The sequence below is a fragment of the Desmodus rotundus genome, chromosome 3 (assembly GCF_022682495.2).
Source record: "Desmodus rotundus isolate HL8 chromosome 3, HLdesRot8A.1, whole genome shotgun sequence".
Taxonomy (NCBI): Eukaryota; Metazoa; Chordata; class Mammalia; order Chiroptera; family Phyllostomidae; genus Desmodus; species Desmodus rotundus.
This window is the reverse complement of record NC_071389.1, coordinates 164161778-164189518: the sequence shown is the minus strand read 5'-3', so window position 1 is coordinate 164189518 and position 27741 is coordinate 164161778. Positions and strand designations below refer to the sequence as shown.

At 39.8% G+C, this 27741-nt stretch overlaps 1 protein-coding gene and 1 pseudogene across 4 annotated transcripts in view; one reads left to right on the top strand and one right to left on the bottom strand.

Annotated features, from left to right (window-relative positions):
* DENND5B (DENN domain containing 5B) overlaps positions 1 to 27741 on the bottom strand; it is a 160833-nt gene that overhangs the window by 46876 nt on the left and 86216 nt on the right. For all 4 annotated transcript variants that reach the window (XM_053921659.1, XM_053921661.1, XM_053921660.1 and 1 more), the window contains 4 exons: positions 14656 to 14843; positions 9408 to 9944; positions 6601 to 6832; positions 2620 to 2770 (listed from right to left, as the gene is read on the bottom strand). In XM_053921659.1, the coding sequence (XP_053777634.1) occupies positions 2620 to 2770; positions 6601 to 6832; positions 9408 to 9944; positions 14656 to 14843 (1108 nt within the window). The remainder of the gene's footprint in view (positions 1 to 2619; positions 2771 to 6600; positions 6833 to 9407; positions 9945 to 14655; positions 14844 to 27741) is intronic.
* Positions 21595 to 25919, top strand: LOC112318518 (isochorismatase domain-containing protein 1 pseudogene; annotated as a pseudogene).

Below are 27741 nucleotides of genomic sequence, written 5' to 3'. Positions count from 1 at the left end.
CCAGTGATTAGTCTACTGAGCCACACCAGCCTGGGCTAAACCTCATTTACTAAGCATAGTTTTACCAAAGATAATCATGTTTGCTGAATCACTAAAGACTGCTTATTTACTTTTGCCTTGTAAGCAGTGTATTAAATTCGATCAATCATTTATATGAGCATGGTTATAAATCTCTTTACCCTATAATTATTTCTGAAATCTTTACTCTTTCAGACTACAAACTACCTGAAAATATAATGCTTAGGCTCTGTATGCAAATGGGAAACCTTGAGATTATATATAAGATTAAACACAAGAAAATATGGCAGAAAGACTTACACTTTAAGATTAAATTTAAATGCTCCTGAGCATTCCCTTCTTCCCTTCCCTGCTTTATTTTTTCATCACAAATCTTATCACTGCCTGATAGGTTACTTATTTTACACATTAAGTTTCTTTGTTTTTTTCCTCCTACTTAGAAGCAGGGATTTTTATTGTTTTGTTCATTACTAGGCTTTCAGTGAACTAGACGGTGCCTTACATTTAGGAGGGGGGTCCATAAATATTTGCTAAATAAATGAATGAGCAATCTAATGCTATCAAAAAGAAATAAACACTATTACAATTAATAGCCTACCTGTATCAGTGATCCAAACAGGATATTTTACAAATGTAAGAGAAAGTGAGTGAACTGCTGATGATGGAAAATTCTCATCCACTTCTGAAAATAGCACATTGTTTCTAGTATCTGACCTGGAAAGTCTGAACGCTAACAGTCAACATCTCTAATAGTAAGTTCAGTGTTTATCAAAGTAGGAACAGCTCTTCAGTGGAGGGTAAGACCTTGCCAATTAACTGTACACACTGCTGTTTCTTTTCTTTCAGAGTCTACTATTTATCATTACAAATCTCCATCCCACACAATCTCAAGTCACAAAAATTAAAAATTTTCATCACTGTTTTATTACAAGCACCTTGGGAAATAAAGAGTTAAGTACCCCAAATGCTGCAACAGATTATTTGAAAGGTCAAAACATCATACTCTTAGGCCATCTTTCAAAAATCTTCATATTAGTTATTTAGTTTCGGCCACTTAGTCCAAAGGTGTAATTCCACCTTTTTTCACTGCTGTCGACGATTCTACGCTTGCCTTCTGAAAACTCCGGCAGCTCAGTGCCACTTCCATTCGGAGTATCCAGTCTGGCCTTCAGTCCTCTAAGCAAGCCCATTACTTTGCCACAGCACAGCTTCTTTTCTCCTCCTTCCCTGACTCTCTTAAGATCACGGATGTAGAACGTTACTTTCAGGTGAGAAGAGAGGAAGGTGATTCTAACTTGTCCAAAGTTCCTAAATTGGTTATTACTTAAGAATGAACTAAATTCCAGAACTGCTGATTTCCCATTCAAAACAAAGCTCTTTCTAATTTACTGTCTTCCCCATTAATAACCTATTCTGCATCTTTTCTTGTAAAACCCTTTTTTTATTACACACTTGTTAATAAAACACTTGTATTGGCCTAAAATCAAGGAGTCCCCTAAACCCAAATAAGTTTTCATTTCTGACTATATTCAGATATTTTCTGAATGGAATCATTTTTCATAAAGAATAATAGGGTTTATCTTTATTTTCAGTTGTTTTGCAATTTTTGCACCAGATACTTAAGTATAAAGATGGTATTGTGAGTTGAATTGTGTCCGCCAAAAAGATATGTTGCAGTTTTAATCCCAATACCGTGAATGTGACCTTATTTAAATGCAACCTTATTTGCAGATATAATCAAGTTATTCCAACATTACTGGTGTCCTTATAAGAAGAGGAAAATCTGGACACATACCATAGAGATAACAGTCATATAAACAGGAATACAGAGACCGGAGCTATGCTACTGGAAGCCAAGGAATGCCTGGGGCTACCCAAAGGGGAAAGAGGCAAAGAAGGGTCCTCTCCTAGAAGCTTCAAAGGGAGCATAACCTTGCCAATACCTTAATTTTGGATTTACAGCTTTCAGAACTGTGATAAATTTTTTTTTAAGATTTTACTTATTTTAGAGAGAGGGGGAGGGAAGGAGAAAGAGAGGGAGAGAAACATCAATGTGAGAGAGAAACATTTATCAGTTGCCTCTTATATGTGTCCTGACTGGGGAACCAACCTGCGACCCAGGCATGTGCCCTGACTGGGATTAGAACTGGCGACCTTTGGCCTTGTGGGACAACGCCCAACCAACTGAGCCACACACCTCGGTCAGGGCAATTTATTTTTAAAGTCATCAAGTTTGCAATATTTTGTTACGGTAGCCCTAGGAAACTAATACAGATAGAAAATTAATACAGATAATTAAAGTACAACTTTTTTAATTCCATAGGCAGTATTAGTACTGTATTTCAACGGTCATTGAAAGTAAGGCTATTTCCAAATACACCTAAAAATGAAAAATCTCTAGTCTTTGAATTTTTTTTTACATGATTGAATCAAAAGTCAAATAGAAAGTCAATCCATATCTCAAATGAATTAATTTGGTCTTTGAAAAAAGTAATCAAATTGGCACGATGTTTAATGGCTAAGCACTGCTCCATTAGAGCCACAGAGCACTGCACCCTCATTCATTCCCCAACCAACTACTCAAGTAAAGAATGTGCTTACTTGTTATTCGTTGGTCCTGTTGCCAGAACATCGGACTGTAACTTTGGAAAGAACCCTTGCTCATATTTGCCTTGGCCAATTTTCATATCAAGTAGATGTGGGTGGATTGCAGTGTGATCCATTTTCAGCAGCCGCTGCTCAATTGACTGGGCTATAAATTAAATTTATAACAAGTTAGAGGCCTTTCATTGGCTAAACCTGAAAAAACAATGCTTCCTCTACTCATGCACCAACAAGGAACTCCATCTGACACTCTGAAATGGATTTTTACTAAGGCTCTTCAGAGATCAGTATAATGTAAGTACAAAAAGGTTAATTTTAAGCAAATACCAGTAAATTACTTTTCACGATATTTCTGCCTTCATCAACAGCAGGGCAGTGGGGTTGAAAAATGTATACTTTAGTATTAAAACAGTTTCCCGCAAGTGGGAAATTCAATATTCTTATGCAAATGTGTTCCTAAGAACAGCACTGAAGAATACCATGGCAAATGTTTCCCGTGCGCTGAAAGACAGAGGCAGAGAAGGGAAAAGCAAGCACGGAGACCTTACACGCATTAGCTTTACTTCTCTGTACAAAGACCCCTTAGATATCTGTGGTTCTTTTTGCAAAAACAAAGCATTTGTAAAACAAAACATTGTGTGAGGTTTATTACTTTTAGTAACAATCACATTCTAATTAGTAGGAGTTATTTAGGAGTGTTTATTAGATCAAGAGGGGTAATGCAGAGAAAAATGAAATAAGCAGGCATTTAGAAAACGTCTAGAGGATAAGAAACTGACCTTTTAAAGAATAAAATAGGACCATGTTAAAAGACAGGAATTACTCAACATCCCTATTTTTAAATCACTGAAAGAGAATGTGGCAAAAACCCAAGAAATAGTGAATTATGTCTCTGGCAAAAAAAAAATCTGATGTTGAATGTGACTATTAACTGAATTTTCAAGAGGAAATTGAGAATATTTGAGACTAAAAACGGGAGAACAAGCAGTGACTGCAGTTGTGGGATACAGGACACACTGTGAGAACTGCTGATCTTGTGAGTTAAGAGAAGTAAAAAAGCATTTTTATAAATATTTCATCGAATCAGTTTATTTTGCCTCTTTGAACACCAGCAGATTGAGTACTGCCAGTTATTCCCCAAACATGGTCTAAAAAAATTTGGGGGAGGGGGAGGAGTCTGTCCATGACACGTCCTACTCTTGTCAAAAGAACATGCTCAATACCACCTCGTGTGGGATCAGCGCATCCCCCAAACCAGTCGCCCGGGTCTGCCCCGGGTCTAAAGGGGCTAGGGAAGCTTTGAGGAAGTCGTAATTACCCTCTGTGACTTAAACTTCTGAGTGCTAAACTGTTCTCATTTTCCTTTGTAGGAATTTATCCAAAACTATTTGAATTTCATTTTATTTTTAATGTGTAACTTGTTATCTTCTCTTGAAGCATAATCCATTATGTTCTATGCTGGGGAAAAGGATGTCATGTTTTAATGTCAAATGATATTTCATTTTCAACAATGCCCCATTGCTCCCCAAAGCCCTATCTGTGCTCTCAATGGTTCCTAATATTTATAAAGCACAATTAACAGATGGTTTAGGCAAAATAATGCTTAGATTCATGGCATGGAATTTTCTGAAGTTCCTGCCAATTTTATGTTCCATGAAATACTACAAAATTCCATCTCTATCAATTAGTGCCTTTGTCCTCCCAAAAGGAAAAAAGGAAAAGTAGCTTCAGTTTTTCCATTGGATTTTAAATGATAGAGAAAGCCATCTGATACCGAGTTATTCTCCTTTAGTTAGGAAGCTCTTTGAAAACAAAAACATAATTCACAATGACTTACTCTTGGGTTTACAGTTAAAACTGCCATAGGGAACTTAATACAATGTTACTTTTCAGTGATACGCCACCAGTGAATGCGGAACATTCAGAGATTATTAAATGCCTGCTTTGAGAGGTCACGGGCCTGTTGTTGTAATTTTAAGGGTTGGTGCCAGTATTCATTTCTGTGATTGGTTAAGGGAAAAGAAAACTCTGCATTACTATCAAGTTGTTGCCTTTCTGCACAGAAATCATGAGGTTCCGGTGCCACAATATCAACAGCAGATAGCCTCTGCCTAAAGAGGTCACCTGTAAATCAAAATTCTTTCAGTGACAAGGGGAAAGAAGCCCAAAAGCAAAACACCAAAAGACAAAAACAACACACAATAAAAACCCAATGTTCACAACAAAATCCCAATCTCTACAGCTATTGTTGGGGGGGGGCGGTGGAGACAATTTTACCGAATAATAGAAATAACTACACTCTTTTTGAGGGATGGACAGTCACAGCCATCTGCCTCCTTTTACTTTTCAAAGAAGTCTGGTAAGTTCCTGGGAGACTACTTACTGCTTTAGCTACATCTCATATGTGTTAAAACTCTTAATGGTATATTTTCTAGAGTATCATATAATTTCTATCATGATTGTGGGAATATCAAATTCTTTGAGAGGCTGAGAGAGACTCTATTTTAATGTAAGAATTTTCTGGAAGCACACACAGGAATCAGTGTTGAGCCCCATTGAAGACTATGTCAGGAAGGGAGGAATGACTGGCTCACCAAGGCACTGTGTACTGTGCACGTGGCCCTCAGGGCGCTGGGAGCCTGCTACACTCTGACAGGCAGAGGCGACCGTTCATTCTCCTCCCCGACTCCCAGAAACACAGCAGTAACTGCCGCTTCCTGAAAGGCTCCCAGGATCTACCCTCAGGACATGCAACAGGTCGATGTTCCAACTAGTGACCAGAAGGACCGCTAAGGCTACATAAATGACATTATTTACATACTTCTTTCCTTAAATAAACCACAACTACAGCAGCGCAACTCCTGTGACTTTGATTTACTTACATAAAGTGAGAAAGGCAAGTGAACAGAGGCAGAGCAATTTGCTGCTTCCTTTTTCTCCAGAGGAAACATTGCTTTCAAATACCTCCTACATTTGAACACAAATCAAAGGGGAGGGCACTCAGGTGCTAAGTATCAGTTTATTTGGCAAAGAAAGAGTTGGGAACCAGGTATGAGTGCATAAAATTGTGTGAATTGCTACATTTTACACGTTTATGGAATGCACAGCTAACATCATAGTCAGGCTTCAGCGGCTGGAAACACTCACACCTGGGTTCACATCACGGCTCCACCAGCCACTAGCTACCCATAAGCAAGCGGCTAGACCGCTCAGTTTTCCTCAACTGTAAAATGAGGACAGCTATGAAACAAAAGTAAGTGTGCCTACACCCCCCTTCATCATAAAGAGCAAATGCAAGAAGGCATGTAAAGCATCTCGTACACCCGTGCAGCACATAATGAGTAGTCAGTAAACACTGACTATTAATATGACCAGTTACTCAGTGGACTACTGGAGCACACTGCCGGATGAGCCTGGCCAAAACTCGTAATTATCGGAGGGAAAACTGGTGTCAGGGTTAGGAAACCTCTAATTTGAATACAAGAATCCAGAGACGTAACTTCAATAAATAAAGCTATTATAATTAATGGTACCGCTAAACAAATAAATATACTGTCACAGTTATATAAATTAGGCAGCATTTCAGATTTACTATTTTAAATCAATACTTAGCTTTTCTTGGATAAAGAGAAAAGAGGCCAGAAGTAAAAAGGCCACATAAGCAGCAAGACAGAAACGAACCTTTTTTCCCATTAAGGCAATAAAGAGAGTACGACAAAAATCATAGCAACCTTGTAGTTACACTCATTCAATTTGTTATTGCTCTTCCTCTTCTACGAGAACAGGAATGTCAAGCAGGAATGGGATGGGCATGAACTCACAGAAACGGAAGGATGCAAAACTGAAGAAAGCACTATTTCTGGCTATACAGTACAAGGATTAACCACGAAGTGACAATTTGGTGGCTTGTAAGGTCAACGATGTGTAAAAAAAGAATCATGGATTTTTAGTTCATTGGAAAATGCACGGCAAACGTACCTGCTTCTTTTAAAGTGCTGCATTTCTGATAGATAGACGTCCTCAAGGTGGGCGCCCTCACGTTGTACAGTCTGATCTTCTCGATCCGAGAGTCGAAGACTCGAAGCAGAGGCTCTTTCTCCTCCCACTGAGACATAATTTTATTATCAATAAAGGTGGCAAACATCTGTGTTTCGATGAAGCGTGAAAGAAAGGGCAGGTATGGCTCAGGCTGGTCAGACAGAAAGGAAGCCTGTAATGAGATTAATTAAAAAGTTATTAGTGGAAAGAGACTCATCTCAACACTAAGTGATATATCTGAAAATCGTCTGTTGCTAAGGTCTTTCTTTTTTTAATCTTTTAACACACCAGACTGACACTTAAAATTCGAAAACCCTTAAAAATGCCCTTTTCCTTACTTTCTTCTAAATTCATGGAATTTGGGTCACTTAGTTCCTTAGCACTGATCCTGCCTTTTAAAACTGACGTACGTGCTGATCCTCATGACCACTATGTAGAAAAGAGAGCATCACTAATGAAAGTTGGTGGGTCAGTTGCTCCAGGACTGTCATTCCTCTTCACTTACCATTAATTGGACCCCCTTCCCCAGTGAGCTATAATTTCTTCTATTTCTAGCCTATGCAATATACCTTTAAGTCTTAAGGCAGTGAGGTGGTTAGCTGATACAATGATATATATATAATAACCTTAAACAAAAACAATACAGAGTTTGTCTTTATGGGTGAAATCTTTTTATTCTGCTTCAAGAGGATGTTTCTCTAGGCATCAATGCTGAGATTGATGGGTGAGTGTTAATTCAAGATCAAACTCCTTCCAGACCTCTGCGGACAGAATAGTCTGGGCCTTAACAGCGATAAAAAGCAGTGCCTAAAAAACCATCCAAGGCAAGCCAAGTCTTTGGAAAATGTGTACAACACAACCGAATTATCAGTTTGTCTGCTGCAGAGAATGATTTGGTAAATCGTAGCATTTATTCAAAATATTCGCGTGCGTGTGTGTGTGGTTCTCCAGGTCTATGTGTCTAGCAATTGCAGTTGCAGTTTGGTATTGGCTGAAATTCGGACGTGAATTACTATTTCAGCTGCTGGGTTGGTTCGGCTTTTTATTCTTTAGAGCAGATGCAGAAGACGAAAGGGAAAGATGGAAGGGTAAGTTCTGACATAAGGTACCTCTCCTTAATACTCAGCAGCTTCTTCCTAGCATGACTTCCAGTCTGAAATTTAGGAAGCCTTTTAAAAACTTCCTAAAAGAAACCCACTTCTCAAGTTAAGTGCTCCCGTAGTTCAGATCTGTTTACATAAATCCAAATAGACAGAAAAAGGTTCAGAGTAGTTTCTAGAAATCAGTTCACCTCTGTAAAGGGCATTTTACAGATAAGTATGAAGTTTACTTTTTATAGAGCAAAAAGCTTTTTTTTTTCTAAATGGGCCAAACGCTTCACTTTTGATATTCAGACCCTCAGGGACTACAACGTTAAGGTCAGCAAAAACTTGGCTTGCAGGGCTAATATGTGATAGTCCTGTACATTTTCCTGGTGAAAAATTAGATGATTATAAGCCTCTTGGAATCCAACATGAAACTTTCATTTCTCAAGGGGTTATATAAAAAGATTTCCATTTACACTTTAAAGCTACATAAAGATTAAAGAGGAAGAAAGTACCAGTGCTCGATTTAGATAAGAGTTTCAATTGCCCCAAGGATAAATCATGAGTGTACACAGTAGTTCCAAGCTGAGTAGGAAAAAAATGTGGAAAAATGGTCAAGCTTAATGAGAAAGGAACCTAAGAGCATGAATACGTTTAGAGAATTGAAGGCTTCTGAATTTATTATAGAAGTTTTCTCAAACATAATTTGCACGAGAACTTAACTGTTCAACATAGTTTATTCCTCAACCTGAAAAAATATCTGATGAAATCAGAAAATAATCTTTTATACTACCCACGTTGACAGAATTTTGTAATTAACATTTATTTTCAAATGCTCTAAGATTATAGATTAGGCCCCCATAATGGATTAGCCCCTTTAAGGGGTCTTTAACAACACAAAGATACCGTTTAGTGAAAAGCCATAATTCACTCTGATAGCAATATGCCTCAGCCACCACAGAGGCAGGGAACTGAATTACACCGGGTGACCTGAAAGAGTTAACGCCCATACCCCTAAGTGCTTTTGTCTGGAGGGGCCGGCTGCCTGTGATGGATATGCAGAGAAAAACAGTAGAAGAATACTCCATAGTAAACCTTAGAATTTCAATGTCAGCAGGACAATCACAAGCTGGTGCTATTTTCTGTCTTCCTTTCCCCCAAAATGGAATAGAGCCTTAGGCTTATAGTCATAGAACCTAATTCATTCATCTCTCTTTTGATCCTAGAGTAAGATAAAAGTTTGGCTTCTGAAACTAAACTGTTACCTTACAAGAACAAATTGTGATTTCATTATATTGAAGACAAATATAAAAATAGGATTTATTAGAAAGAAATAGACCTTATTTAACTAGACTTGATCCTAAAATAAGAGTAAATGAAACTTTTACAAGGTCAGATGGGGTTAACAGATTTAAAAAACCTGTGAAACTTGAGTTTCTCTAATTTAAAAACTTTCAAAGTAGAGAAATTTAAAAATGAGATGACAGGCAATTTAATACACAATTCAATGGCTGGCTTATGAGCTGGCTGATTTCCTTTCCTGTGAGTTGTTCTGTCTAGTGTAAAATACTGGTAAAGTTCTAAATGGAAGGGGAAGGGGGGGCGGAATCTGTGTTTTAAAAAGGTTAACAGAAACAAAAAGGGAGACATGTTTCTTTTTACTTTGTCAAAGTTCTGCATCTGCTCTCGGTTGGTGAGCCAGGACTCCATGTCCTGGGCACTCTGAATCACAAACGCTTCATAGTCTGCAAACATCTGTGTAAAGCGGTTCGCAAACACCTCTCGTAGCTGTACGTTGAGCTGGTAGTCCCTTAGTTCCGCCTCTTCACACTGCAGCTTCAAATCCTTTTCTTTTTCCCCCAGAGAGGCAGAAAGGTCCATTTTCTCCACAGTCACACCGGTCCTCTTGGCCAGAGCCTGGAGGCGGGCTATGGTTTCATTGCCCTTCAGTAACTCGTACACGCTGATGTTATGGGCGGAGACGTTGCCATTCTTCTTGTCATTGACCAAGTCTTTCAGAACCAGATCCTTCAGTCTGGTGGCACTCTCGCTGCGATGTACGCTGCCCTCAGGAGGGATCCCAAACTGCAGGAGAACTTCAGAAAGCTCCTGGATGAAATCCACTTTATTGGGGAACTGTGGAAATTCCTCAGGTAACTCGATAAAGTGGTTGTCAATATCCACAAAACACAAATTAGCCTGAAAGAGAAAAAAGAAATATAGAGGTTTTAAAATAAAGGAATTTTAAGTTCTACAATATTTTTTGCCAACTATTATAAACAAAATCACAAATTACACAGCATTTTATGTTAATCTTCTTAAGTTAACAATTTTTCATTCTTTAGAAATAAACCTCTGTTGCCAGCAGTATTCCCTACATGAGTATTTTACACCATATTTAATATAAACGAATAATTTTCTCTGGGCTTCATCAACTTACAGTAATTGAGAGACATGCTTCTGTTATGTCACATACCAGTTACGGCAGTCATTAGGCATTCCTAAATGAGGAAAGGTGCAGACTGGTCGTACCTGACAAATCAAAGGCAGTGGGTGAGTCCCTGAAAGAGCCTGAACTCTCCATTCTACTGCTCTAGCACCATTTGCAATTTAGAAATAGCAACTGCTCAAATTCAGCAGCTGCAGTAATCCCCCAGAAATGGGATGAAACTGGCAAACAGCAATCCAATTCACAGAAAATCCACAAATTTTCACTTCGTCCAGAATCTGCTTCAACCTCTTGGACAACAAAACCACTGCAGAAGTCATTAGACACGGAGCAGGGGGCTGAGGCAGGCGGGAGAGGCAGTGCTTAGAGAACCATAAATGCTTAACCCTCGGATAATTGCGAGTTGGCTCAGGAGGGATTTCTGAGTAGAGGGAAAGAGGAGACAGAAATGAGAGGAAATGGTTTTTTGACTTTGCTGATACTATAGATTTTGAATAAAAAAGATTTAAAGTATTTTTGAAGTAGACATGGAATATTCAAGGGGCCAAGCACCTGCATAAAATTCTGATTATCTCTCGGGTACTTGATTATATTAGACTCCAAAACAGTATTTCATTTTTACTGTTCAGACCCTCTTAATCTGAACAAGGTTGTCGTGATAAAGGAAGGCTGTTCCTAGACTGGGGGGTGGGGTGTGCAAAGGGGAAGCCCTCACATGAAAACTGAGCCTGACTGCACTGCATTAGGGACTGAACACACAGCCCGGGTGGAAGTCAACAAACAGAACAGGAAGCTTCACCTTGCGTTTCCCATCTTGCCCCCACTCCAGGCCCTACGCCCCTGCCTTCCAGGTCAGCAAGTGGAGAATCCACAGTATTCTCTGACCCTGGAAGCCAAGGAAAGGTGAAAGGAAGAAAGCAAACACAGCAGGATCTGTTTTTCTTTTCCTGTTAGACAGTGATGAGCACAAGGTACATCAAAGTTCCCAATCAACTTCAGTAACAACTCAGGTATTTCCCCATCGAAAAACAGAGAACAACAGTGATTCCTTCAAGCCTGCTGCAACCTTTGATTCTAGCCCATTAATTCTGCAGATGAAGAAAGTGAAGCTCAAGAAGGTAGGTGACTTCCTGACACCCGTCTCAGATATGCGTCCTCCAACAGCATAGTGGCTCAAGGGATCCCCCCCCTGCATTTTTCCTCTTCTCCAATGTCAATAGTTTTCTTTAAATAAAGAGCTGAAGTCACAACTTGCTGAAGACATAGTGCTGCCTACAGCTTTCTTTAAATCCACGTCTTTATATATGTTTCTACAGTCTCTAGAGAGCAGCATATATTAAAAAGCCGAAGGGGAGAAAGTAGGTCATCATAATTCAAATGGACAATTTAATATCTTTAAAAATGAAAGAAAAAAAATCCACTAAGTTGCGAATCTAAATGGTAACTGGCCAACTTCCCACCACTTCCATTTTGTACAGTTTCCTTCATAATGTCTTTCTGCTACCTTTTTCTATTCCTTGCTTTCTCCTATGGAAAAAGCTTGTTATGCTATGTAATCACTGCTGAGCTGAAAGTGCGTGGCGAGGTGGGTTCCAGCACCAGCTCACACTCGCTGTCTGCCCAGAAGAGCCCAATCTGGGGCTTTGATTATCACAAAGATGAAATAGAAAATATGAACTTGTGCTACCAAAATGTATGGAAGAAAAACTAAAAAGTTGTTTTCTAAAACAAATAAGAATTCCATGCAATGGAGTATTCTGATAAGTCACTTTCTCACTTAACACCGTTACCTTCCCTTAAAAGGCAACAAAGACTTGAAACTTACTTATCTCTTCTGCCAAGAGGCCTTCCCATGTCCCTACCCTAAAGGCACTCTGATTTCCTCTGTATATATTCTTAGTTCATTCGCTCGTTACTAACGTTAATTTTTAGCCTGTTATTGATAATTGGTAAATGATTTATTTTGAAAAGCAGAAATCACTGCTCGTTGATCTTGATGTCTCCCAAAGTATCCTACCCTAGTAGTGTATGAGACAACTATTTGCTGAAAGAGTGGACAAGGCTCAAAGAGACGTTTCCATTTTGATGAAATGCAGAAGTGCAGGAAGGAGCGGAAGTACACAGGAATGCGAGGCAGGGCAGCTCTTCCCCTGCTGAGCAAGGGACCTGGCTTCTCCATGGCAGACATGAAGCAGGCACACAGGTTAAGCCAGAAGAGAACATTTAAAACATTCCCACAGAATCTCAGGGCGAGATATGGCAAAACCAAAAAGGCAAAACCAATTCCTCAGTTTTCTCTTGATTTTTTTTTGTCCACATTTACTCTAAAGGTGAGCAAGAATGGTAGAGAGTGAGGTGTCATACATGCAATTATTCCTCAGCGCTATACCCTTCCACATCACTAACTCCACCCCCTGAAACAACAGCACAACAAGCGGCTGCCTGCGCCTATCATTCCGGAATCGCGGGGAAAGTGAGTGGGTGGTTAATGATAAGTCTGTGTAGGTACATTAGTCAGCTAACAACTAAAATCATACCTTCTTAAAATAATCATTTCGTAAACGTCATTTTCACAAGTGTTCTAAGAAGCCCTGTAACTACTTTAGCTATTATTTTATTTTACAGTTTTCAGACAAAGGGGTGGTAGTGATGGTGTTACTAGTTGAGTGTATTTAAGTCACTTTTTAAAATGGCTATTTTTATACCTACTTCCTCCAAATTGTGTGAAGTAGATTATTTCATCTCATTATAAAATGATACCACAGTGAAGTGATAGTCTTCTTCTAAGAGTCGTATACCAATTTATACTCTATACGGAAGCACTGTTGTTTTCCCAGCTGATTCAAGAAATTTCACATTACTCTGCCTTGCGAATGCGAAGATGGGTGGGTATATTCATTAAATAGTATTGACTTAATGAATAAAAATTAGAAAATCACAGACATGACTGTAAGAACTTACAGAATTGTAAAGTTTGTTTTCTTTAGAGGCAGAGGACACACACAGACACAGAAACTGAAAGATTTCTTGACTACAGCGAGATGGTATTTTTAAAATCCTCAACACTTACTAATCATGCAAAAATGAAAGATATTTATATATCTAAACAAAGAATCTTGTAAATTATCATCTGATTAACATACAAATAGACCAGGTACTCAAAAAACTAAAAACATGTCACTGTTTAAGTCTTCAAAACAAAATGCATTTGGCTACTTTGTTTCTCTTTCCTTGAAAATTTAAAGGACCCACGTGTTTGCACCAACAAGATAACTTAAAAAGAGAAAAGAAGTGTTCAGGTACCAGAACAAAAGAGACATAATAGGAAGGCAAAAGCAGAGAACATGCACAAGCTCAAAAAGACCAAGACAGTCTGTGTGTATATTATATAATCGGAATCAAGCTATTTCCCCCAGAACCAAAATGTTACTTTTGGCAGGAAAACGTTCATTAGAAAGAAAGTAAGCAATGGCTGATTACAGGAATCATTACTGGGTATAATGGCTGCAGCTTAGTGTGTTGTTTTAAATTCACTTATTAAAATTAGACTATGGGGCGGAAAAAAGGGAAGCACAACATAAAGATTTTATTAAGAAAGGTGCTAATTAAATACCTAATAATATAATGTAATTAAGCATTTTATGTTTTGAATAGGCCATGGCACTCTCAGCAATATTTCATTTGCAAGGCTTAACTCTATAATTCTGAGTACCATGAACAACAGCTAGAAACCAGATTCAAAATGCTTTCAAGGATTCCTGTTTATTTTCTTCTTAAACAAGATTTGAAAACACAACACACAGAAGGCATAGTAAACTGAAGATGGCCTAAAAGTCAGGGGTTAGAATTTTCACCTCTACCTTCTAGACAAGTTGACATTTAGAGAAAGGTGACAACTAGCCTTAGGTCTGAAAACACAGGATAGTAAATATCCCTACGCTTCCTGAAAGATGTCACTTTTCATCTGACGGAGGTCAAGAATCAAATTCACCTCAATTAATTAAAGGATGTATGTCTCTGAACCAACAAGATAACTTAGATTAATTTAATAAAAGAGAAAATAAAGAGTGTTCAGGTAACAGCAAAAAAGAGAGATAACAGGGAGGCAAACCCATAATACAACCATTTTAAAGGGTGTTAACATTGGACTGCCTTATTTAAGAAACAAAATTTATAACATGGATGGGGGAAAAAGAAATAAAATGTTATTAGAATACAAAGCAACTAGATAACACCAATATTTTTATCCCGTCTTCAAGAATTCCTGTTAAATTAGCAACTGCCACAGCCACCACCAGGAGTCAGGACGTGCATTCTAAGGCTTGGGCGCTGCCCTGGAGCTCCTTGGAGATTCAGAACAGAGACCCCCAGTGCGGACAAAGACAATTCTATCTAAGGGATGTACCTTTGACCTAAATCAACAAACAGCCAATGTTTCATCATTCATTATGACTTTTTTACCTCTTGAGGAAGTTCTAGTTTAGAACGGTCAGTTCCTTCTTTTGACTGAAGGCCCATCAGATAAGGGACAGGAGCATCAAGAAAATGTAGCAGAGAAGCAGGGAGGATGGGCACATAAACATGCTGCCACTGAAACGGGAACAAGAGAGCGGTGATGCCTTCCGCCACGGTCATCAGGCGTTGGTAGTCTGCACAGAACGGGGAGAAACGGAGGGGGAGAGTCCAAGTAAAAACACAATCACTGCATTGAGCTTGAAAATACCAATTTTCAAAAAAGTCTTGTGCTAATCAATAAAATCTTTATGACCATACAGAAAACAGGTCATTGCTATCCCACCATAATTAATAAGGAGTTCAATACTTTCATTTGAATGCTTTTAGGAGGGTATGGGTAGGTGGGAAACATCATCATGCTCTGCTTCTGAAATCCCTGGATTGTAAATTTACATTCCCTTCAAATATGGAGGAAACAAGAAGTAATACAATTGCTCTTCACACTTCTCCCATTAAAAATGTACCAGAATATCGCTACTGATCACTTTTTGTATACATGTATATCTATACAATCCCTAAATTCAGGGGCTTTTTTTTTCTTGTATATATGATTATCCTGATTATATCTGTGTTAGCCTTCATTTTATGGGTATAAGAAACCAACAGATATATGCTTTCAGAGTCACATTTTCTTTTTATATTAACCCCCAACTACAGAACTATCAAATCTGGGGACAAGATGAAAGTTACCAGACAACTGAAGGTTGGGTTGTTTTTATTGTTTTATTTACATGAACTGGTTTATAAAACTAAAAACTGTCTACAATATTAAAGTGCCCCCTTCCCCTCAGTTTTGAGATACAGTTGACATATAACACTATTAGTTTTATGTGTGCATGATGATTAGATTTATGTGTGTATATATATATATATATTACAAAATGATTACCACAACAGGTTTAGTTAATATCTATCACCTCACCTAATTACAAATAAACTATCCTCTTAAGCCTCGCTGCCACGGATGCCTTATACAAACACATGCCTGTAGTTCCTTGGAGGCAGATGTGTTACAGAACTCAGACCGTTTTTGTTTTTAATTTAGAAAGGTCGTATTGTGCATACAGCATGCACACGAATCTAGGGCAGCGCCCGGTAGCCTAACACATTAATATTTCTGCAGCGAACCGTACGTAAGAGTGTCCCAAGTAGGGCAGGTAACTGAAGATTAAACAGGTTCACTTTGGTTCAGGTGTGGTTTTGCCAAGAAATGAGTTAAAAAAAGAATGTTTGGTTTCCAGAGTTTTTTGTTTGTTTGTTTGTTTGTATTTGAGAATTGAAGAGACAGGATATTGTAGTTGTAGTAATCTCTCATAGAATTTATTGTGCACAAATACAGTAAATCTAGGGGAGTAACACTTTGGAGAGTCTTCTTAAAAAGGTTAAGTGTTCTTTTGAACGCTTTTAAGAGGTGGGAAACATCATACTCTGCTTCTGAAATCACTGCTATGTGATTTACATTCCCTTTAAATGTGCAGGAAGCAAGAAGTAATACAATTGCTCTTCACACCTCTCTCATTAAAAATGTACCAGAATTTCACTACTGATCACTTCCTTGTTTGACTCATTCTTATGACTTAAATCTTAAATGAAAATCTGTTTACAGGAATACTTCTAAAAATCAAATACCAGATGGCCTGAGGTATGGGGTCAGTCACATGAACTCATGAAGGTCACCTGACTGCCTGAAGTGGTGATGCAGAACACAGGAGACAGACAGATACAGACACAGACAGACAGGTGGACGAACTATATCAGCTGAGGCTCAGAAGAATCTGGGCTGCTACCCTGTGAAGGTGGGGTGTTGGAAGGGTGGTCAAAGGAGATCAGACAAGTAGCTACCTATCACTCTACTAGTAATAAGGCTGATGTCTGAGCTTAGGAGACAAGGGTCTTCTTACATTACAGGCGTGGAGTTAGGATTGGGGGGCTGATGTCAAACCTCTGAAAGCTGTTGAATGTTCTAGGTTTAGAAACTGTGGTACAGTCAGAACTAACTGAAGCTCCCTTCTGGTACTCACTCCCCGGGCTCTCTCCTCCACTGTGGGCTCCCTATGGGCAGAGCGGTATCTTCTAAAAAAATTTTTAAAATTACTTTTCCGCCCTGGCTGGTGTGGCTCAGTGGGTTGAGCGCTGGACTACAAAGCAGAGGGGTGCTGGTTTGATTTCCAGTCAAGGCACACGCCTGGGTTGCAGGCCAGGTTCCCCAGTGCGGGGAGCGTGAGAGGCAACCACACATTGATGTTTCTCTCCTTCTCTTTCTCCCTCCCTTCCCCTCTGTCTAAAAATAAATAAATAAAATCTTTAAAAAAATGACTTTTCCATTATAGTTGACATTCAAAATTCTATTAGTTCAGGTGTACAGCACAGTGGTTAGACATTTCTACAACTTAAGAAGTGATCCCCCCCAATAAGTCTAGTACCCACCTGACACCAGTTACTACAACAGTATTTACTACATCTCCTCTGCTGTACTTTACATCCATGACTATTTTATAACTGTCAACTTGTACTTCTTAGTCCCTTTCCCTTTTCACCCAGCCTCCCCAACCCTCTTCCCAGTCTGTCTTCTGTATCTATGAGTCTGTTTTGTCTGTTCACTTCTATTGTCCTTTAGATTTCACATATAAGTTAAATCACATGGTAATTGTCTTCTTCTGTCTGGCTTATTTCCTTAGCATAATACCCTCTAGGTCCATCTATGATGTCACAAATTGGTAAGATTTCATTTTTTAAAAAATTTTTATTGTTATTCAATTACAGTTGTATGCTTTTTCTCCCCATCCCTCCACCCCGCCCCAGCTGAACCCACCTCCCTCCCCCAGATTTCATTCTTTTTTATGGCTGAAAAACATTCCATTGTATATATGTACCATTTCTTTTTTACCAACTGTCTACTGATGGATACTTGGGCTGCTTCCATTATCTTGGCTATTGTAAATAAAACTGCAATAAAATAGGGATGCACATATATTTTCAAATTTCTTCAGATAAATATCCAGAAGTGGGATTGCTAGATATGGTAGTTTTGTATAAATTTTTTGAGGAGCCTCCATACTGTTGTCCACAGTGGCTGCACCAATATACATCCCACCAGCAGTGCAGGAGGGTCCCTTTCTCCACATGCTTGCCCACGCTGTTTGCTGATTTTTTGTTATGGCTTGCCCACGCTGTTTGCTGATTTTTTGTTACAAGTATGAGGTGGTACCTCATTGTGGTTTTAATTTGCATTTTGCAGAGTGGTCTTTTTTAATCTCGTTTTGCCCACAAAGCATAGAGCCCAGTACATAGCCATGGCTGACCAAAATTTACCAACACTTCTGAATGTAACATTTTCCTCCCCTCACTAAGAAAGACAGACCTAACAAAATACACACACACACACACACACACACACACACGAGGGAGTAGAAAGGTATATAGATAATAACTATAAAAAGGCCAAATTTGGGGAAATGTCCTTAAGATTCTCTTCTGTGGATATCCACTTCAGTCAAGGACTGGAGACCTTGTAACCACAGCCCTCAGTGCAGTATCTGGCATATAACAGATGCTCCAAAATATTTTAGAATAAATAAGCTTATTTATTCACTTAAGACTGTGTATTTTTGCTGGTTATACACAACTTAAATACACTTGATTAGATTTTGTCCACATGAGATTAAAGAACCACTAATTTTTCAGTAGGAGAAAATGGCAACTCCTCAGACAAGAGACTACACACTCGAAAATCACCTTTCCTGAATATTCATATATTCAGTTAATTACGTGCATGCCCAGGCACAACATACAGGAAATTCAAACATTCATTTACTAAGCCGTGGATATTGTTTATTATACAGAGAACTGTTACCAAGTGACTCATTCTAACTATGTGTAAGTGGACTTCATAGGGATCAGAACTATTGTTTAGAAACAATGAACACATTTTAACATTTTTCTTCCCATATATTAAAAATAAAATTGTAAGGATTTTAAAGGTGAAATACAATGCAGGCTTCCTAAGGCCCTTCAGGGTGGGAAAGGCCCTCAGGAACCTTCCACAGGTTTTTGGAAGTGACAAGAGGATGAAAACGCAAGCATCTCCCCATCAGGAGATGCAGTTCATGTGTCACTCCTGAATGTGGGAACAGAGCTCACTGGAAAGTAAGCGAAAGGAAAACATAACTCTATTCACTCCGTGTAAGTATTTTATGATTTGAGTGTATTCAGAATGCACAGTATGTCCTATATAGATGGACTATCATAAAAATAACTTGACCATTCTTATCTATGCTTGCTAATAACTTTTAAAAATTATTTTTAGTATTACTCTGGGTTTCTATGGAGTTTTGTTGTCATAAAAATAGTTATAGAAATAAACTATTATCAGGTTTTTTTGGGGGGTACTGTTACTCCCCAGTATTCACAGCCTGGCCTCTCCTGGGTACCTCTGAGCTCAGCACAAGTAGCAGCCACCTGCAGATTGCTTTGTAGCTCACGTCTGGAGGCCCAGAGCACAACGCAGGCAGTAGATGACCTTGGCCTACACCTCCAGGGACACCCCAGAGCCAGCATACCTGGTGGACAGCTTCAGACCATACTAAAGCATCACCCAACCATCTTCACAAGCAACACACTCAAGGGGTGCACCAGAGCCCTGATGAAGTTAAGTCCTCCTCCATGGGTGAGCCCCTACATTGCTGATCCTCCACAGTGGTCCCAGCCAGTCCTTGAAGCCCACTGGCCTGGCGTTAAATCACTCCCGTTGACATGCTGACAGCAATCAAAGCTCAACTACAACAGGAGGAGGCACACAGCCCACACAAGGTGGGTGGTGGTTTGTGCCTGGATTGCCCAGTTTGGGTAAATGGGGAGGCTGTGCCAACGGACCCTGTAGGACACCTACTACATTAGGCCACTCTACCAAGCCTGGGTCACATAACAACCGTACCTAATACACAGAAACCAACACAGGGTAGCAGCAAAATTTAGGAGACAAAGAACAGGTCTCCAGTGAAAGAAGAAAAAGAACTAAATGAAATAAAAGTAAGCAAATTAACCTACAGAGTTCAAAACAATAGTTATAAGGATGCTCAAGAACTTAGTGAGAATCTCAGCAGCACTAAAAAAGACATGAAAACTATAAAAAAGCAGCAGTCAGAAATGAAGGATACACTACCTAAAACAAAGAGTAATTTACAGGGAATCAACAGCAGTGAAGATGAAGCCTAGACCCAAATCAGCGATTTTGACAATAAGGAAAAAAACATCCAGTCAAAATAGTAAAAAGAAGTAAAAAACAGTAAATCCAGAAGTATGAGGATAATGTAAGACGCCTCTGGGACAACTTCAAACATACAAACATTTGCACCATGGGGGTACTGTAAAGAAGAGAGAAAGTAAGAAACTGAAAACCTATTTAAAAAAATAATTACAGAAAACTCCCCTAACCTGGTGAAGGAATCAGACATACAAATCCAGGAAACACATAGTTCCAAACAAGATGAACCCAAAGAAGCCCACACCAAGACACATCCTAGTTAAAAGGCAAAAGATTAAAGACAAAGAGAGAATCTTAAAAGCAGCAAAAGAAAAGCAGTTAGTTACCTACAAGATAGTTCTGGTAAGACTATCAGCTGATCTCTCAACAGAAACTTTACAGGCCAGAAGGGACTGTGAAGAAATATTCAAAGAGAGGAAGAGGAAGGATCTACAGCCTAGATTACTGTTCCCAGCAAAGGTATCATTTAGAATTGAAGGTCAGATAGAGAGAGTCCCAGAGAAGAAAAAGCTAAGTTGTTTATCACCGCCAAACCAGTATTATATGAAATGTTAAAGGGTCTTGTTTAAGAAAAGGAAAAAAAGAATAAAAAATATGAATAATAAAATGGCAAGTATAAATCTATCAACAATTGAATCTGAAAAACAAAATAAATGAACAAGCAGAACATAAAGAGTCTCATAGATACAGAGAACATGTTGACAGTTGCCAGATGGGAGGGGGCTTGGAGGGATGGGTGAAAAAGGTGATGGGATTAAGATGTGCAAATTGGTCGTTACAACATAGTCATGGGGATGTAAAGTACAACATAGGGAACATAATCAATAATATTCTACTAACTATGTATGGTGTCAGATGGGTGCAAGATTTATCCAGATAATCACTTAGTTAGTTATGCAATGTCTAATCAATGGGGTGTAGCTCTGAAACTAATATAATACTGTATGTTAACTAATTGAAAAATAAAAAATGATTTAAATAAGATAAACTTAGTAATCATTTATTTGTCAATGCTCTTCAGTCAAAAATCCCAAGCACACACCTGTAGTTGAATAGCTGGGTTTACTACTCATCGCAGAGAGGAAGAATGCACAGCCTGGGGAAGTATGCGATGTCTTAGTAAGAGGGTTGAGAGAGACTCTATTACAGGATTTGGGCTTTGCTGGGTAATTCTGACCAGGGCCTAAGGAAGTAGAGACATGCTATGAACTGGATGCTGTCAGAAATCCAGGCAATTCTACCACTGGGTATCTCAATAAAGCTGATCTGGAGGAAAGGCAGACTGACGTGGGGTAAAGCTGTGACTGGTAAGGAAGTGACGCAGCAGTTACTAGTTCAGCAAGAGGAGGATGTCTGGTATTTTGTGTGCTGCACAGTGACCATGCTTGAAGTGGATGTGCTTGTGGGGCTGTTTATACTCTATAGTTGTCATGTGACCCGTTGGCAGTAACAGTGAGACATAGCTGTGAGAGCTGAATCAGCTCTTGGTTGTCAGGGGCTGCTTTTTTCTTTCTTTCTCGATTGTAAGTCAGACGCACGTGAAAGGCTCGGGGTTTGAAGCAGTCACTCCTGTGCCAGTGATCTATTTATTGCCTCTCCGCTCCAGATTTACTCAGTACACAATGTATGACAGTGGACTGCACTGTAAGCACTTCGTCTACAGCGAGCACAACGTTAAGCTTCAGCACTACAGCACCGGAGAGACACTGCGGGAGGAAGGGGCTTCTCAGTTCAGGTGTGCAGTGTCTTGTCTGCTCTTGCTCACGTTGCATGGTTGATCAGTAGTGCGGATATGTGAAGACATCTGGTGGTACACTTCCCCAGCCACATGCCCGGGGTAAGCAGTCCCAGTGATGGGCCAGTGGTCACCAGTGCTTCACATGACTCTCCTAACACGGGCATTGCACACTCAGCTCTCACACCCACGCTGGCGCCGACGACTTCTCCATGCCTATCTATTCACCACCCACAGCTCACCTGTGCCTGTGAGGTCTGTCTTCTACTGGCCTGGTGACTGAGGATTAGCTCAGGCCCCGGCAACCCACTGACCTTCTCCACCTTCCAGTGACCTGCAACCACACTTTCTTCAATGAGGACTAACCCTCAGTCTTGGGAAGTGGGCTCCCACTCCAAATTTGTCCTTCTTAGGGTATCCTTTACAATTACTTTGATATCTTTACAATTACTTTCATCGTGTAGCTTAATAATTCTTCATATTATACTCCATTGTTTAAATTATTGTGTAGTTTAATCTGTCTCCTGATTGGACTTAGGCTCAAAGGCAGAGGGTTTTGAGTAGTCAAATCAAGCCCGTAACAGTAGGCTACCTTACTTACAGTTGATGGAAAAAACATTCAATCTCATAGAAAACACAAATTCTTAAACAATGGAAACTAGCACCCTGGGCTATTTGTTTGCTTTGACAAGGGAAAACTGACACATGGGAAGTAAAAATCAAATTTCCCTTCTCCTACTAGACACCGAAAGACTGATAATACAGGGCTTATTTTTCCTTCACCACAGATAGTAGATCTTCTTGCATAAAGCTAGAAGCCAAAGAGGGCAAAAATCTCAGGGAAAAGAGATCAAGAAAAGAAAAAAAAGAACTTTACTGCAAAGGAAAGTTGTCTGTCTTGCTCTAGCACTGGGAAGCAAAGGAAACAAAAAGCTCCCTGAGAATTCCTATTTCCTGGAGTTGCACCTGTCATTCCTTGGTCAGCTATCTTTCAAGTATGTCCGGAGCCCAAACTCATGCTATCTGTACGGCCCAAAGAAACACTGAGTATTTTAATTTCAAGTAAACCTGTGTTGTCAGTGAACTCAGATGCCTGGTGAAAGAAAATATGAAGACTTCATGGAGGAATATATATGCTCAGACACAACCAACCAGATACTGGAAATTACCTGAGAAAGAATATAAAATATGTATGTTTTATGTTTAAGGAAATTTAAGGAAAAATGAAGGAGAAAAACTGCTTATAGGGCCACTGAAATTAAAATGTCAAAGGAAGGGTTAACTACAAATTGGATACAGGTAAAAAAGAGAATAAGCTGGGAGACAGATATGCAGAAATCTCCCAAAATGCAGCACAGAGACAGAGATAGAAGAAGAGGTTGAGAGAGATGGGAGACTGAGTACGATTTACATGCTTAATTTCTGTTTCAGAAAGATTTTTTTAAAAAGACAAATGGAAGTAATATTTTTAAAAATGGCTGAGAATTTTCCAAAACTGGTAAAAGGAGTTAGATTTTAAAAAATGCAATGACTCACAAGCAGGACAAATAAAGAAACCCTCATCTAGATAAATCACAGTCAAAATACAGGACACCAAAGACAAACAGAAAATCTTATATACAGCCAGAGTAAAAGACAAATATTCGGCTGAGGAATGACAAATAAAGTTATTGTGATAGATGATTTCTCAGTAGCTAAATTGAAAACTGGAAGATTGTAGAACATTATTCTCAAAGTGCTAGGAGAAAAAAACTACCCTAGAATTTAATACACAGTAAAACCATCTTTCAAAAATAAGGACAAAGCCCCAGCTGGTGTGGCTCAGTGGACTAGGTGCTGGCCTGAGAACCAAAAGGCTGCTGGTTCAATTCCCAAACAGGGCACATGCCTGGGTTGCGGGCCAGGTCCCCAGTAGGGGGCATGCAAGAGGCAAACACACACTGATGTTTCTCTCCCTCTCTTTCTCACTCCTTCCCCTCTCTCTAAAAATAAATAAATAAAATCTTAAAAAAAAAAAAAAAAAAGGACAAAATAGCCCTGGCTGACATAGCTCACTGGATTGAGCACGGACTGCAAACCAAAGGCTTGCTGGTTTGATTCCCAGTCAGGGCACATGCCTGGGCTGCGGGCCAGGTCCCCAGTGGGGGCCACATGAGAGGCAACCACATATTGATAATTCTCTCTCTCTTTCTTTCTCCCTCCATTCCCCTCTCTGAAAATAAATAAAGTCTTTAAGAAAATAAAAAAATAAGGACAAAATAAACACAATTTCAGATGAACAAAATCTAATAGAGAATGCCATCTCACTTAAGAACTTCTAAGAATAAACTTTAGAAAGAAGATTGATCCCAGAAGAAATACCTACGACATGAAATGTTAATTATCCAAAAATTGCAATGATGGGTGAATTTAAACAAAACCAAGTGCATAAAATAAAATGTCTAAGTTGAGGGATTATCAAAATCCTTAACAAAACAAGTAAGCATTTTATAGTATCTGTATTTTACAGATTCTGATTAATATAAGACTGACATAAGATGATATGTTACCATCTCAAAATTTACCACTAAGAAAAAGAAACTGAGCATATAACATCTATACTAATTAAAAGGAAAAACCTGCAATGAAAAGAAAAGAGCATTTCAATTATTTCAAAGACAGCAAACAAAAAAAAGGAGAAAATCAGGACAAACCGTTAAATTAAATGAGAATTAAAATTTTAGAACAGAGTAATGGAAATATCAGATACTAAGACTTGTGGAATGAAGCTAAAAAAACTCAAATGACTAAGATGCTAAGTTTAGGCAGTGGATGTGTGAAGTAATATGCCCAAAGGAAGTAGAAAACAAAACCAGAAATTGATAAATAGAAAACAAAGATACAACAGAAAGTGCCAACAAAGGTAAAAGTTATTTAAAAAGAGTAACATAACTGACACCCTTTAAGTAATAAAAATTAAGGGAAAAAGCAGGAACAAATAAGCAGTATTAGGAATGAAAAGGGGGACTAAACTACACACATACTGTGTGTAGTTTATAGATTAAGAAGAAAAGGAAATATTAAGACTTTATGTCAATAAACTGAAGGTTTAAGAAAATTATTCCTATATATGGGGGGTACTTATTGTGATCATTTTGCAGTGTATAAAATTATCTTAGACTGTACACCTGAAACTAGTATGTTATATGTCAATCATACCTCAATACAAATAAATCACAAATTATAAAATAGGTCTGCGCTTTGGCAGCCCCGGAGCTGTCAGATGCACTGGGGGAACAGGGCAGCGTGGGGTCCCCGTCCCTGCGCTGCCCGGCAGCTATGGCCATGGGCAAGAGCCCTGTGCTCTTCAGCTTCTCCTGGTCGTCCCGCAGCCCTCGTAGGTGCCATGGCACCTGCTACGGGCCACTCACCCAGAAGTTCCTCCAGTCTGTATGGGGGCCAGCTGACCTGCCTGCAAATTCGTGGTGCAGCTACTCTCCTGCTGAAACGTGGGGCAAGCCTGTGGACCCGCCCAAGGGTTTCTTGGTGAGCAAGCACAGCAAGGCACGCCTTGCTGCTGCAGATCCAGCTCACTCCTCTGGGAAATATCACATCTTCAAGCACTGTGTTTCTCTGCTGTGATATGCAGGGAAGGTTCAGACCAGTCATCAAGTATTTTGGGGAAATTATTAGTGTGAGACAAAGATTGTTACAAGGGGCTCGGATTTTAGGAATTCCAGTTATTTTAACAGAACAGTATCCCCAAGGTCTCAGAAGCACCATTCAGGAAATTGTTTTGACAGGTGTAAAACCGGTACTAACAAAGACCAAGTTTTCAATGATACTACCAGAAGTAGAAGTGGCATTAGCAGAGACTCCTGCAGGCGGTTCTGTTATCTGGAATAGAAACGCCCAACACACACTCTGGAGCTAGCAGTCCGAGGTACTGAGGTTCATATTGCTGCTGCCACCACCTCACCCGGAAGCATGGTGGGCAGGATGTCTGCTCTCCAGCGTCCTGCTCAAACTGGGATCACAGTGACTACTGGCAAGGTTGTTATGCTACAGCCAGTGGCTGATAAACACCATCCAAAATTCAAGAAAATTCAGAACCTAATTCAGGCGAGTGCTACAGAGTTGGGTCTGCTCTCCAAAGTATAGACACCTGAAGGACTGGTGTCCTGGGTTGCGGGCCAGGTCCCCACTGGGGGCGTGGGAGAGGCAACGAACGGATTGATGTAACTCTTGCATGTCGATGTTTCACTCCCTCTCTTTCTCCCTCCCTTCCCCTCCCTAAAAATAAATACAGAAAAAAGAAATCAGGTGAATAAACCAAATATTGATAGGAAAAGAAAAGGTATGTGCCAAGAAACTGGATCCAGCAGGTTATCTTTAGATGGTTATTAAGAAATGGGATGAATAAAATGAACTGTGATGTGGTTGAAACAAAAGGTCTTAATATAGCACCACTATGTAAGATTAGGCAAACCGAAGGGGCCCCTGATGGTCCCCCTACTATTAAAGGTCTCTAAACAAATTTAGTCCATTTACCCCAGTTTGGAGAAATTTAAAACATGAACAAGGCAAAGATTACAATGAGAAATCCCACCTGGGGTTGCCTCAGCAGAGTAATCAAAGACAAAAGGGCCAGGGTCTCTTGGCTCAACCCCTGCAGAGGACCCGAAACCTAATGCACGCACAAAAGTGGGTAAAATAGTCAGGGGTGGAGATGTTGGACCCCTTGATCCGGTAGCCTCATGCACTGCAGTGCCCCAAACCCTTTGGTGAAGTCTTAATGCAGGCTACAATTAGACTGACAGAATCTAAAATTGTCACGGTTGGTAGGATTAAGGTGGAAGTTTGGTTGAAAACTGGTAGGTTGAAATAGGCTGTATGTGAATGTGCTACGGGGATGGATTGGGGAACACCTGCCCCAGAAGTAAAACACAAGGCATGTACATCACCCTTCAAGCAATATTAACTGGACATGCTGCATGGAAATAAGACCTCCTGAGCTCACAGCGTAGAAAAGAAGCCAAGCAAACTTTGTTCAGTAGCCCTATGGGGAGCACAGTCTGGGGCTTATGGCAAAAGCCTGTGAGTGCCTCTCAGGAACAATTTTGGGGATGTTGGACTAGAGATTTGCCCTTTGAGAGGCAATCACTAGCTTGCTACTGAACATTCATCTAAACTGCCCCTGTGGCTGAAAGACACAAAATAATCTTGAAGCCTGAAATACCCGTGATGTCTTGGATGATATCAGAAAAACACTCTAACGAGAGAAGGTAGTGCTCAGAAGAGTCAGGTAAAAAATGGAAATGGTTTACATTGGAAACCTGTTACAAGGGGAATGCAAGGAGATACAACGAAGAGCCTCTTTTCCCACAGGACTGACTCCGGAACTGAGTGATGGGCTGCTAGGTTCTAGCATCACTTGGATCTTGCCCTATACACACTTCTCAAATGGCCAAAAAAGAGCTCGAATGACAGTTCCAAGGTAAAAGGACAATATCCTGGTTGGACAGTCCACACTTGATCAAGGAAGGTAAAAACAGAGCAGCTCCGTGGGCTGATCTGCAGGCTGCTTTCCTAGCAGTGATGGAAGAACTGGACAATGTTAAAAGCACGTGTGTTTGTTTTTTTTTTACTGACTCATGGGCAATGGAAAACTGGACTTCTAAAAGGATGCCTTGTAAGGAAGGCTCAGCCCTATGGAAATCACTCTGGGAATTTATGGGGCACAGTAAAGTAGGACATGCTGTTGCCCATCACAAGAACCCCCTTTCAGGTTCTGGAGGTAAGTGCAATGTCCAAGTGCACCTGTTGGAGTGGCCGCCTGGGTCCATGAAATGAGGAGACATGGGGGTCTGCAGCACGCAGAGATGAGCGTAGTCTAGACAGGTTCCTCTTATACCCTCTTAGGCACAAAATGCCAACAACTGTTTTGTCTGCCAACAAGGAAGACAGAGGCTGCAGAGAGCTATGAGGAAGATTCCCTGGGGAGAGCACCCCCCCCTCCCCACCTCAGCAGGCAAGTGTATTATATTGGATCGAT